The 13,155-nt window shown below is 34.0% G+C and overlaps 1 protein-coding gene across 1 annotated transcript; it reads left to right on the forward strand.

Annotated features, from left to right (window-relative positions):
- Positions 1 to 261: 261 nt before the first annotated feature.
- Positions 262 to 1,825, forward strand: LOC149922246 (uncharacterized). Its single transcript, XM_090163775.1, has 6 exons — positions 262 to 401; positions 495 to 585; positions 651 to 892; positions 948 to 1,166; positions 1,238 to 1,421; positions 1,498 to 1,825. Exons 1-5 carry the CDS (start codon positions 337 to 339, stop codon positions 1,377 to 1,379), a joined length of 759 nt encoding a protein of 252 aa, XP_090019901.1. The 5' UTR covers positions 262 to 336; the 3' UTR covers positions 1,380 to 1,421; positions 1,498 to 1,825.
- Positions 1,826 to 13,155: the final 11,330 nt, after the last annotated feature.

The raw sequence follows: 13,155 nt of genomic DNA on the forward strand, positions 1-13,155 counted from the left end.
GGGTAAATATCTAATTTTGGGTTCGTACAAACCAATTTATTCCAGTAATTGTGTAAACATTTCATTGCTAACATTGCTGTATTTCCAAAAATACTTTCTTCTAAAGGCGCTTCAAAAAATGCCCGGCAAAAATGATTACGTAATATTGGCGCACGTTTCACGCGGACGAATAGTTTACGTAATATTGGCGCGCGTTTCACGCGCACGAATAGTTTACGTAATATTGACGCGCGTTTCACGCGCCAGAAAATATTAAATCAACTTGAGACTTAGGCCTAAGCCTTTAACTCTCCTGGATCATTGTGCCGGACCACACCTTGGGGATTATTGACGACAATGGACACCCACTTGACGTCGTCAGATAAGAATTTATCGTTAATGGGTAACACCGAGGGTAACACGTAAGTTATACCAAACCTTTTTACATTTTTTTCTTGAATGTCAAATACTATATTTGTCAATAAAAATGTACACTGTATGAATTTCATTTTCAGAGCCGAGGGATTTCCATTAGACCAGGAACACGACTTTAGGAAACGCGTCATCGCCATCAAAAATCCGAAAGATTATACCCACGCTTTCAAAGTATGGAAAAATAACATTCCAAAATATCGAACTTAAACTAACGCGAGTATTGAACGTTTTGCCAGATTAACACGAACAACGTCGAGACCTACCAAGTTTACCCAACTACTGGCATCTTGAAGCCCGAGGAAATAGACGGCGACGCGAAATTCGTTTACGACGAACTCCCGCGAAGATTGGGATTAGAAGACAGCCCTCAACGGAACAACCAACGCCATGACACCGCAACGATCCGGATTCAAGAGGACGACATCAACGTGGAAACCCTTTCCGAGAATGCGCCTAAGGAAGAACAACCGCGGCAGACGTAAATGTATAATATTTCATGATTAAGAGTTTGACTCATTTCATTTATTATACAGGACAATTGAAGACCAACCAAAGGATGTGGACACTAAAAAAGGTAAGTCAAAATTAGGTTTCTCCTTATTCACGAGACTTTGTTGTTTAGGAATAAGAAGAGTAAAGAAACAGCGCAAGCGTGAGCTCAGCGAAATCACCTACAAGTCCTACAAAGACCCAACTACCTATTGTGAAACAGTTTCTTTAAATTCGTCCCTGAACGAAAATCCACAGCAGACGTAACAGCTACTATATTTAATGATTTTCCATATCTTGATTACTAGAACAACCTGTTAAATTTATTATCCAGAACTTTATTGGACCAGCAGGAGGATGAGGACACTCACCAGGAAAAAGATGGGAAAGCTAAAAAAGCTAAGTCAAAATTCAGATTATCAATATTGACAGGACTTTGCTGTTTAGGAAAAAGAGGACACTATTCTCTTGAATAGAAGTTCCCTAAATGTTCCTAAGGGTGACCAACGGCAGCCCAGGTAAGCGTTACCACTTTTATATTTTATTCGCGCGGCATCTCGATTAAGAGTTTGACCCGTTTCATTTATTATACAGGACACTAAAAGATCAAACGTCAGTTGAGGACACTCGCCCGGAAAAAGGATTCGCACGAGGAAAATGAAATAAAAGCGGAAGACGCCAGAAGAAGCGAACTCGACGAAATTGCCAATAAATCCGTTCACGTAAACGAAACTTTTGTTAAACGAGAGTTGAATGCGTACATGCACAAAATTCATTTGGCTTTTGTCCGCTTTGGAACAAATATCAAAATTGTTTAGCTTAAAGATTATAAATCTATCTGTAAAATGTGTGAAACTTATTTAATCTCATTATAATATATTTCTGTTAACCATTAGTTAGTTGTTATTAATATTGGTTTTCATTCTCACGTATACGTTTATAGAATGCATTTGAATAAAAAAACTTCATTATTTTGAGAACATATTCTAAAGTTATTTTTATTAATGTAAAAAAATTATCTTACGACGTTACATTTGAATTAACCCGTTTTTAATCATCCGTTATAATATTTGTTTTCCTTCCCATGTATAAGTTTATAGAGTGCATTTCAATAAATATAACTTTCTAAACTAGTTTACGAACGAATATCAAAATTGTTTATAATAAGAATAAACGTAATGAATGTGAAACGAATATTTTCTTATCGTGTTATATTTCCTGTAAGCACTTTCTAGTCCTTCGAAGTAGGGTTTGTTTTATTCGCGTGTAATAAATGTTTAACATGTACATTTAGTTGACTTAATATTTAGTAGTTTAGTATTAACATTTATTTAATTCTAATGTATTTTTATATAGAGTGCATTTTGATAAACATTATTATCTCAGAATACAACTTTAGGAAGGAATATCAAAATTGTTTTTTCAAACACAAAACAGTAAAAAATATTATATTGTATTTCCCTGAACCTTTCCTACTTTTATAACAGTCCTTTTTATCGCTTTATATGCTTTGTTAAATGTTTCTCAAATTATTAACTATTTGCCTTTGTACCGTGTTTGTTTTCTTAATAAAGTTTAGTTCCCCCTTAAACGTTTGTTGTTATTTCGCCGCCTTTTGAGCCTCGCCCCTCTAGTTTTAGTATGGCACGCCAAACAGGACAAAATTGAGTTCATTTCTTGTGATAAACTTTTTTGTCTTGGGAGAATCATTTTTTGTCTTGAGAGAAACATATTTTGTCTTGTGAGAAACTTTTTTGTCTTGGGAGAAACATTTTTGTCTTGGGAGAAACATTTTTTGGCCTTGGGAGAAACTTTTTTGTCTTGGGAGAAACATATTTTGTCTTGTGAGAAACTTTTTTGTCTTGGGAGAAACATTTTTTGTCTTGGGAGAAACACTTTATGGTCTTGGGAGAAACATTTTTGTCTTGGGAGAAACATTTTTTGGTCTTGGGAGAAACTTTTTTGTCTTGGGAGAATCATTTTTTGTCTTGGGAGAAACATATTTTGTCTTGTGAGAAACTTTTTTGTCTTGGGAGAAACATTTTTTGTCTTGGGAGAAACACTTTATGGTCTTGGGAGAAACTTTTTTGGGTCTTGTGAGAAACATTTTTTTGGTCTTGGGAGAAACTTTTTTGTCTTGGGAGAAACATATTTTGTCTTGTGAGAAACTTTTTTGTCTTGGGAGAAACATTTTTTGTCTTGGGAGAAACACTTTATGGTCTTGGGAGAAACTTTTTTGTCTTGGGAGAATCATTTTTTGTCTTGGGAGAAACATATTTTATCTTGTGAGAAACTTTTTTGTCTTGGGAGAAACATTTTTTGTCTTGGGAGAAACACTTTATGGTCTTGGGAGAAACTTTTTTGGGTCTTGTGAGAAACATTTTTTTGGTCTTGGGAGAAACTTTTTTGTCTTGGGAGAAACATATTTTGTCTTGTGAGAAACTTTTTTGTCTTGGGAGAAACATTTTTTGTCTTGGGAGAAACACTTTATGGTCTTGGGAGAAACTTTTTTGGGTCTTGTGAGAAACATTTTTTTGGTCTTGGGAGAAACTTTTTTGTCTTGGGAGAAACATATTTTGTCTTGTGAGAAACTTTTTTGTCTTGGGAGAAACATTTTTTGTCTTGGGAGAAACACTTTATGGTCTTGGGAGAAACTTTTTTGGGTCTTGTGAGAAACATTTTTTTGGTCTTGGGAGAAACTTTTTTGTCTTGGGAGAAACATATTTTGTCTTGGGAGAAACACTTTTTGGTCTTGGGAGAAACTTTTTTGGGTCTTGTGAGAAACATTTTTTTAGTCTTGGGAGAAACTTTTTTGTCTTGGGAGAAACATATTTTGTCTTGTGAGAAACTTTTTTGTCTTGGGAGAAACATTTTTTGTCTTGGGAGAAACACTTTATGGTCTTGGGATAAACTTTTTTGGGTCTTGTGAGAAACATTTTTTTGGTCTTGGGAGAAACTTTTTTGTCTTGGGAGAAACATATTTTGTCTTGTGAGAAACTTTTTTGTCTTGGGAGAAACATTTTTTGTCTTGGGAGAAACACTTTATGGTCTTGGGAGAAACACTTTATGGTCTTGGGAGAAACTTTTTTGGGTCTTGTGAGAAACATTTTTTTGGTCTTGGGAGAAACTTTTTTTTCTTGGGAGAAACATATTTTGTCTTGTGAGAAACTTTTTTGTCTTGGGAGAAACATTTTTTGTCTTGGGAGAAACACTTTATGGTCTTGGGAGAAACACTTTTTGGTCTTGGGAAAAACTTTTTTGGGTCTTGTGAGAAACATTTTTTTAGTCTTGGGAGAAACTTTTTTGTCTTGGGAGAAACATATTTTGTCTTGTGAGAAACTTTTTTGTCTTGGGAGAAACATTTTTTGTCTTGGGAGAAACACTTTATGGTCTTGGGAGAAACTTTTTTGGGTCTTGTGAGAAACATTTTTTTGGTCTTAGGAGATAACTTGAATTTGCTGGGATAAAATCATTTCGGGCCGCACGGAGAAAGAGAGGGAAGCCGCGTGGAGAGAAAGTTAGTAGCCGCACGGGGCGAGAAAGCGTAGCGCATGCGTTGAAACATTTATCTCCTCTTGGAGAACTTTTTGGCGTCGCGTCTTGTAAAACCTTTTCGCCTCTTGGAAAACTTTTTAAGGCCTCTCCCCTCCCCTCTCTCGAAAATAAGGCGGTAAATTTCAATTTTATGGTTTCTCTTATCGTACTAAATATTATTCACGTTATATTATTAGTAATTAAAATATTTAAATCCATAGCAAATAATTAATGTTACTAAGTTCGGGTTAAATATTGAATTAATTTAAACGATTAAATATAGTTCTTATAATCAAATCGCTATTAATTGTAAAAGTTTCAATAAATAATTACAAAAAGTACACAAGACCACACCGAAGGTAAGTTAATTTCGATGATTAAGTTTGCACACTTGGTCGGTTAAAAACGATTAAATCATGATTAAAATGATTAAATGAACTAAATCGTGACAAAATCAAGTTAGTTATTCAATTGTTTAAATCTCGATTAAGAGGATTACATTTCGATTAAGCCGATTAAATCTCGATTAAACCGATTAAATCTGATTAACTTACGATTAATTATATTGCTATACTCCGGCCATTTTGAATAGACAGCTATGGGCCTGTTGCAAAAGCCCTAGCGAAAGTGCTAACCAATAGAATTTAACATATGCGATTCTAGCAAAGCAGACTGTTGCAACAGGTCCTAAGCATCAGAATCTTTTCACAGACGTTATTCCGCCGCAAGGTGGGCGGAATGGTTTTCAAAAACAAAATTAATTTTTAGATGGAGGAGAACTCGCGACGGAACGATCTAAATTATAAACTATACTAAATAATATCCAAACGCTTCTAGATAGCGAAAAAACACGAAAACATCAAATTATATCTTAAAACCAAAATCAAGTAAATTATATCTTAAGATTAAAAGCAATTAGTAATTAAAATTAGTTGGTGGAATTTAAAATGATTAACATATTACACATTTATACAAAATGTCGTTCTTTCGATAAAATATTAAATAGGCTACGTGGTTTCCCAAAATCCACCTGGTGAAACCCATCAAAAATTTAACATCTTAATTTACATAAATAAGCGTAATTTATAAGACAAAAATTGGCCTAGGGGCTATGCATTTCAGTATCGCACACATTTATACAAAACGTCCATATTTCGAAATAATAGGTGGTCATAATAAATACGTGATTTCTCAAAATCCGTCTGGTGAAACCCATCAAGAATTAAATTCAAAGTAATTCTCATTTAATTCTTTATTAATAAGCAAAGAATTGTCCCGGAGCGGCTATATTTAAGAAGTTTTAGTCAAAATGTTGTTCGAAATCATATTATCATAAACAATTATGACCTTGAATATTATTGATTTGTATGATGTGAAATTTCCAAAAACGAACTTAAATTTATTTATAGGGATTGTTAATTGTATGATATACAGTATATTTTTTTTGGTTTACATTTTTTATATTTATTTATTAAGTAAATAGTTTGTGAATTATTTACGAATCTTTTCTCAATGGGTTTCACCATGGACGAATTACTGAACTAGGGAGAAGACCCACGTTCGGGGGTAAAAATTTACTCTTTGGGGGCAAGACAAGTGATGACTCGCGAAACACGGTTGCCCTCTTTTTCGCGATTTTTGGAACTATTAAAAATAAAAATATTGTTTGCTCTCTCGAGAAATATTTATACATTTTATATTATGCTCTGAATAAAGGGTTTTTAAATACTTACTGTTTGTTAAATCGCTAATAGACCGTTAGAAAAACGCACGCTGGCTTGTTTAAATACACGTGGAGATTCCGTGGTCACGTGACATTTTATTTGCCCCTGAAGTCGAAGGCAGGGCGCGCTTATGAGATAATGGCGAATTATAGTTGCTACGGAACAAAAGCGTAAAATGAAAAGCAGCCTGTGAAGTGTCCAGGGAAAACCACGTAACGGGGATTATAGTGTTTTTCTTACTCTTTTATCATCGCGACACTTACAAAGGAGACGACCCGAGGTGTAACACACCGATTTGGTTCAAACTCGGGGGTTTGGTAGACCTTCATGTAACTTGAAAAACTCTAAAGGGAAATGTCTCCATAGGCAACCGTTTTGCCAACACAAAATGGAAATTTTCCCATTGAAAATGACATGGGAATTTGACCAATTTTGAGGATACCCCCTGTCACAATTTTGATAAATTTCGAACTTTTCATTATTTTTTATTTAAATTTTTTATTTTTTAGCATTTTCAATTTTTTTTTATTTTTTCAAAATTGTGACAGGGGGTACCCTTAAATTTGGTCAGATTCCCATGTTATTTTCAATGGGAAAATTGCCATTTTGTGTTGTCAAAAACATTTCTGGTTGCCATGGCGAAACGGTTGCCTATGGAGAGATTTCCCTTTAGGGTTTTTCAAGTTACATGAAGGTCTACCAAACTCCCGAGTTTGAACGAAATCGGTGTGTTACACCTCGGGTCGTCTCCTTGTTAGTTTAGTGTTTTAGTTATTTTTAACCTACGCGTGCTTATAAAGCGTGGCATGTGAAATTGTGTAGGCAAACTGGTCCTATTAATGGTGGCTACAGATCGGATGAGTGCTGGGCCGCCTAAAGTTAGCTATCACTAAAACGTGGTGTTGGCCGGGTACTTCATGCCTCCCACTCTAATTCACAGTTGGCCGGCAGTAATCTCCGGTGCCTTTTCGACAGCGCTGAGCTAGCACTTTTTTGCTACTAGGGTAGTACACCGCGGACGGCTAAATCTGGACTATTAAACGTGCAGTCGGCCGACGGTCATATTTCGAGCAGATAGTGGACGGCTTTTGGGCGATCGCCCCCCCCCCCCCCTTAGAATACTTGAAAAAACATAACAATTTTTGAAGTTATTGAAATATATTTATAGATACTAGAGTATACTGGACTTTCTAGTTGTAGAAAGTACTTCGTTTAAGCAAACGAAATTGAGAGCTCCACGTTACATTTTCACGCTCCATATAGGCTTCGAGCTTAGAAACGATAGCGCCATCTAGTTTAATACCTGCCAACTAAATTTGTGAAGAAATAGCAGAGGACTTTTGAATGCCCATGATCGCCCCTCCTTACTTGATGGCCTGGATCCGCTCCTGCCTAAGGTTGTGTCCTTTTTGCCCAATGGGAAAGACGGCCCTGTTGTATGTATAATATGGATCTTAATTTGTTCAATACTGAAACTTTTTTTAAATTGAACTTTCAAATGAACCTTTTCTAATATCAGTGTAGCCCCCCCCATTTTGTTGCAAGGGAAATTATTATAACTGGAAATAAGAAGTAAAAGTCTAATCAAGTTAGGAACAATAGAATATGCGTTTATTAGCATGAGATGCAAAGGCAGGACTGCTAGAAAATATAAAATAAAAATCCTAGGATACAGCGATCTCTAACAGAAATAACCAACACATTTTTCGATATTTGAAATGCATATATTTCATTAAATATAGGTACCCCCCCGGCCAATTTTTATCTTGTTAATTACGCTTATTAAAGTAGATTGAAATGTTAATTTCTTGATGTTTTAATCATACGTATTCTGCGAATCGAAGTATGAACGTTTTGTATAAATGTTTCGATATTGAAATGCATATACCTCAATGATTATAGCCACCCCCAGGTCAATTACACCAGAAGCCTATAATAAGAGAAGCCTCTAACTCAAAATTCTCGTTTTCGAACTAGAGGTATTCGGAGGGATACAGATTTTTTAAGCCGATATGTGGCCAGAAAATATAGTCCTTTCGATATATTCATACCGAGGGACTTCGGTTGTGCAATCAACAGTGAAATCACTAGAAATCACGTAAATTTAGTAGCATTAGTAACTTTAATCAAATAAATATTGAAATCACTTGAAATCTGAAGTTAATAGGATTTTGCTAGGGATTTTAAATGTTGAGACTCGCCTCGTTTTGATTGAACTTGGTAATTTATCCATTATAAAGGTAATAAATGTTAGAACTATTATTTGCAATAATAAATATTCATACTAATTAACAATAGTCGTAATTCTGAAGGCGATATCACCCTATAATTTTATCAATACGCTTTGAAAAACGTTAAGCCTTGCCCGTCTTTTGCGTTTAAAATTTTAAACCAAGGATACGTTTCAGATTTGGAGAGCAACCTACTTTTTCGCTACAAAGACTAAATGTAGCGTTCACGAGATTTGCTAATCCTAGGCCGCGTTAACCTTCTTTGCTCATTGTCGAAAACAAGACGTTTCAAAAGTTTTACGTTGGTGGTATAGGGAGTTAGAGGTTTCTCTTATTATAGGCTTCTGATTACACTTATTAATGTAGATTAAGATATGTATTTTGATAAATCACTTATTTTATATATCCCACTATTTTATCAAAATATGAAAGTTTGGTTTAAATGCGTATTATGCTAATAATTTTAAATTCCACCAACTAATTTTACTACTTATTGATTTTGGTTTTAAGATATAATTTGATGTTTTCGTGTTTTTTCGCTATCTAGAAGCGTTTGGATATTATTTAGTATAGTTTATAATTTAGATCGTTCCGTCGCGAGTTCTCCTCCATCTAAAAATTAATTTTGTTTTTGAAAACCATTCCGCCCACCTTGCGGCGGAATAACGTCTGTGAAAAGATTCTGATGCTTAGGACCTGTTGCAACCATTGAGTTGGGAATAATACTATCTAGAGCCCCAGTTCAAAATTTCCCCATAGGCTTTAACACAGCATTAGTGAAGATAGGAACGAAAATCATGGGAGGGTTATCAACTACGACAAAAGACACCTATGAGCGAAAAATGCAACTATTTAAATGAAAAATTCTTCGATGGCCCCTGCCGCCACCTATTAGCGACTTTGTGAACTATTATAATTTTAACTTTTGAATTGATGTGGGAAAGCGACGCGTTTTTAAGAAAAAATTTGAAAACGCGTTTTTTTAAATTAAAGTCATGTATATCTGAAAACTCTTTATTCACACAATAAGGTTTCTTTTGCGAGTTCTTTACTATTATTTAATAGATTTTGAGTGAAATTTTAAGCATAATGGGTAGGAAATGCGCAATTTCGTCTAGAGACATCTCTTGACAGCAACACCATAACAACTTCTGGCTTTGTTTTTTTTTTGTTGCCATTAATGGCAGTTGGAAAATTCCAATTGTGTTTTTTTTGTTCACGGAACACCAGCCTGGTTGTTGGACAAGCTGGTTCGGGAAGCTTTTCATCACATCAAAGCCACTGGTGCTGAATGGTAGGTGATGGAATTTCTTCCAATATTGCAATGGCCCAGCGACTAGTAGTAGTTATGACATCCAAAGAAATAAAATCAGTTTTTCCTAAGCCTGGTAAAATTCGTAATTATTAGAAATAGAAATTTTAACTTAAAATTTATAAATTGAGCAAACCCAGAGAAACAAGTAGTATTCATTTTGGATATATGTTATATGTTCAAACTTCTAAGAAACTTGTGGGGATTTTTCAAGGTTATCTTTGATCAGCGAAATGATTATAACGAAGTAAAGCAAATTTTATTTTAACTTCTGGAAAAAAAATATAAAATTATTAACATCTTGACAAATAATAGGAAATATTATGGTCTTTGGTAGAATTACTCGAGAGCATCCAAGCTGTAGAGGGTCTTAGTCTGGCCAACAAACTTACACGCTTTCACATTAAGTTTCATACACAAAAGATGATAGTAAAATTAGCAGTACAAACAATGAGTGCCTCAGTAGCGAGTGCCATGAAAATTCTGAAGGCAATTAAGGTCAAAGAGTTTCAGAAATGTGATCCAACAGTTAACTTCATTGAAATTGTGGATAGGTAGAGATAGGGTGTAATCATTAGCACATGTTAAGATATTAAGTTTGTTTTGCTTACCTCAGAGCTTTTGATATCCTCAATTCACGAAATCCATACGCTAAAGGGTACATGGCTCCAATCAATAGCTATAACAAAGAGAGAGCAAGGACAAGCCTCCTGAAATGTTAAATTTGTGTGATTAGGAAGGAAACTTGATTTCAGAATCAACTAGAAAAACTGGACCTCTGAGTTTTGCAGTTTCCATCACTGGTATTCTACATCTGGTAGATACTCAAGTTATATATTCAAGTTACGCCTGAAAGACCATTGAAGTACTGATTAGGTTTAAAGTTGAGTTGTAAGAATCAAATTTTAAGAATTTCACTTTATACAGATATCTCCCTACCTACAAGTTATCACAAGATCACTTAGAACTTACATTTAGTGTTTATCGACAGCAGGGAGGCTATAACAATAACCCCACAGTAGCTCAGTTTAAGTCTGCCTATAAGAGGTCTTTCATGGCAAATATTTTAGCCCTTGATGATACATCAATTCCTAATTTATGCGAAAGTTCCAATAATATTTTACAAAAGGACACCACATCTGATGTTTCACTTACTGATGATTCAAGATGTACTGGATTCTTTATTACTTATTTATATTCATTATTTATTTACATTCATTATTTATTTACATTCATTATTTATTTATATTCATTATTTATTTATATTCATTATTTATTTATATTCATTATTTATTTATATTCATTATTTATTTATATCCATTATTTATTTATATTCATTATTTATTTATATTCATTATTTATTTATATTCATTATTTATTTATATTCATTATTTATTTATATTCATTATTTATTTATATTCATTATTTATTTATATCAAAAGTTTTATATCCACTTTTGTTTATATTCTTTATTTATTTATATTCATTATTTATTTATATTCATTATTTATTTATTTATATTCATTATTTATTTATTTATATTCCTTATTATTTATTTGTATTCATTTTATACATACTTTTTTGTTTTAGTGCAATTTAATCTTTTAAAATACTCTAAATTATTTCAAAATTAAATATGATTTACCAAGAACCTTCGTTGTTTGGTTTTTTAGCTTTAAATAATAATAGTTCACAAAGTCGCTAATAGGTGGCGGCAGGGGCCATCGAAGAATTTTTCATTTAAATATTTGCATTTTTCGCTCATAGGTGGCTTTTGTCGTAGTTGATAACCCTCCCATGATTTTCGTTCCTATCTTCACTAATGCTGTGTTAAAGCCTATGGGGAAAATTTGAGCTGGGGCTCTAGATAGTATTATTCCCAACTCAATGGTTGCAACAGTCTGCTTTGCTAGAATCGCATATGTTAAATTCTATTGGTTAGCACTTTCGCTAGGGCTTTTGCAACAGGCCCATAGCTGTCTATTCAAAATGGCCGGAGTATAGCAATATAATTAATCGTAAGTTAATCAGATTTAATCGGTTTAATCGAGATTTAATCGGCTTAATCGAAATGTAATCCTCTTAATCGAGATTTAAACAATTGAATAACTAACTTGATTTTGTCACGATTTAGTTCATTTAATCATTTTAATCATGATTTAATCGTTTTTAACCGACCAAGTGTGCAAACTTAATCATCGAAATTAACTTACCTTCGGTGTGGTCTTGTGTACTTTTTGTAATTATTTATTGAAACTTTTACAATTAATAGCGATTTGATTATAAGAACTATATTTAATCGTTTAAATTAATTCAATATTTAACCCGAACTTAGTAACATTAATTATTTGCTATGGATTTAAATATTTTAATTACTAATAATATAACGTGAATAATATTTAGTACGATAAGAGAAATCCTAAAATTCAAATTTACCGCCTTATTTTCGAGAGAGGGGAGGGGAGAGGCCTTAAAAAGTTATCCAAGAGGCGAAAAGGTTTTACAAGACGCGACGCCAAAAAGTTCTCCAAGAGGAGATAAATGTTTCAACGCATGCGCTACGCTTTCTCGCCCCGTGCGGCTACTAACTTTCTCTCCACGCGGCTTCCCTCTCTTTCTCCGTGCGGCCCGAAATGATTTTATCCCAGCAAATTCAAGTTATCTCCTAAGACGAAAAAAAGTTTCTCCCATGACGAAAAAAAGTTTCTCCCAAGACCAAAAAATGTTTCTCACAAGACCAAAAAATGTTTCTCCCAAGACCATAAAGTGTTTCTCCCAAGACAAAAAATGTTTCTCCCAAGACAAAAAAGTTTCTCCCAAGACCAAAAAAATGTTTCTCACAAGACCCAAAAAAGTTTCTCCCAAGACCATAAAGTGTTTCTCCCAAGACAAAAAATGTTTCTCCCAAGACAAAAAAGTTTCTCACAAGACCAAAAAAAGTTTCTCACAAGACCCAAAAAAGTTTCTCCCAAGACCATAAAGTGTTTCTCCCAAGACAAAAAATGTTTCTCCCAAGACAAAAAAGTTTCTCCCAAGACCAAAAAATGTTTCTCACAAGACCAAATAATGTTTCTCCCAAGACCATAAAGTGTTTCTCCCAAGACAAAAAATGTTTCTCCCAAGACAAAAAAGTTTCTCCCAAGACCAAAAAAATGTTTCTCACAAGACCCAAAAAAGTTTCTCCCAAGACCATAAAGTGTTTCTCCCAAGACAAAAAATGTTTCTCCCAAGACAAAAAAGTTTCTCACAAGACCAAAAAAATGTTTCTCACAAGACCCAAAAAAGTTTCTCCCAAGACCATAAAGTGTTTCTCCCAAGACAAAAAATGTTTCTCCCAAGACAAAAAAGTTTCTCACAAGACCAAAAAATGTTTCTCCCAAGACCATAAAGTGTTTCTCCCAAGACAAAAAATGTTTCTCCCAAGACCAAAAAATGTTTCTCACAAGACCAA

The sequence above is a fragment of the Leiobunum rupestre genome, chromosome 11 (assembly GCF_980474605.1).
Source record: "Leiobunum rupestre chromosome 11, qqLeiRupe1.1.hap1, whole genome shotgun sequence".
Lineage (NCBI taxonomy): Eukaryota > Metazoa > Arthropoda > Arachnida > Opiliones > Sclerosomatidae > Leiobunum > Leiobunum rupestre.

Coding starts and splice junctions, on each gene's coding strand:
- LOC149922246 (XM_090163775.1), top strand. CDS start 337: ATGGACACCCACTTGACGTCGTCAGATAAGAATTTATCGTTAATGGGT. Junction 402..494: donor GGTAACACCGAGGGTAACAC/GTAAGTTATACC, acceptor TTTCATTTTCAG/AGCCGAGGGATTTCCATTAG. Junction 1,167..1,237: donor AACGAAAATCCACAGCAGAC/GTAACAGCTACT, acceptor TTTATTATCCAG/AACTTTATTGGACCAGCAGG.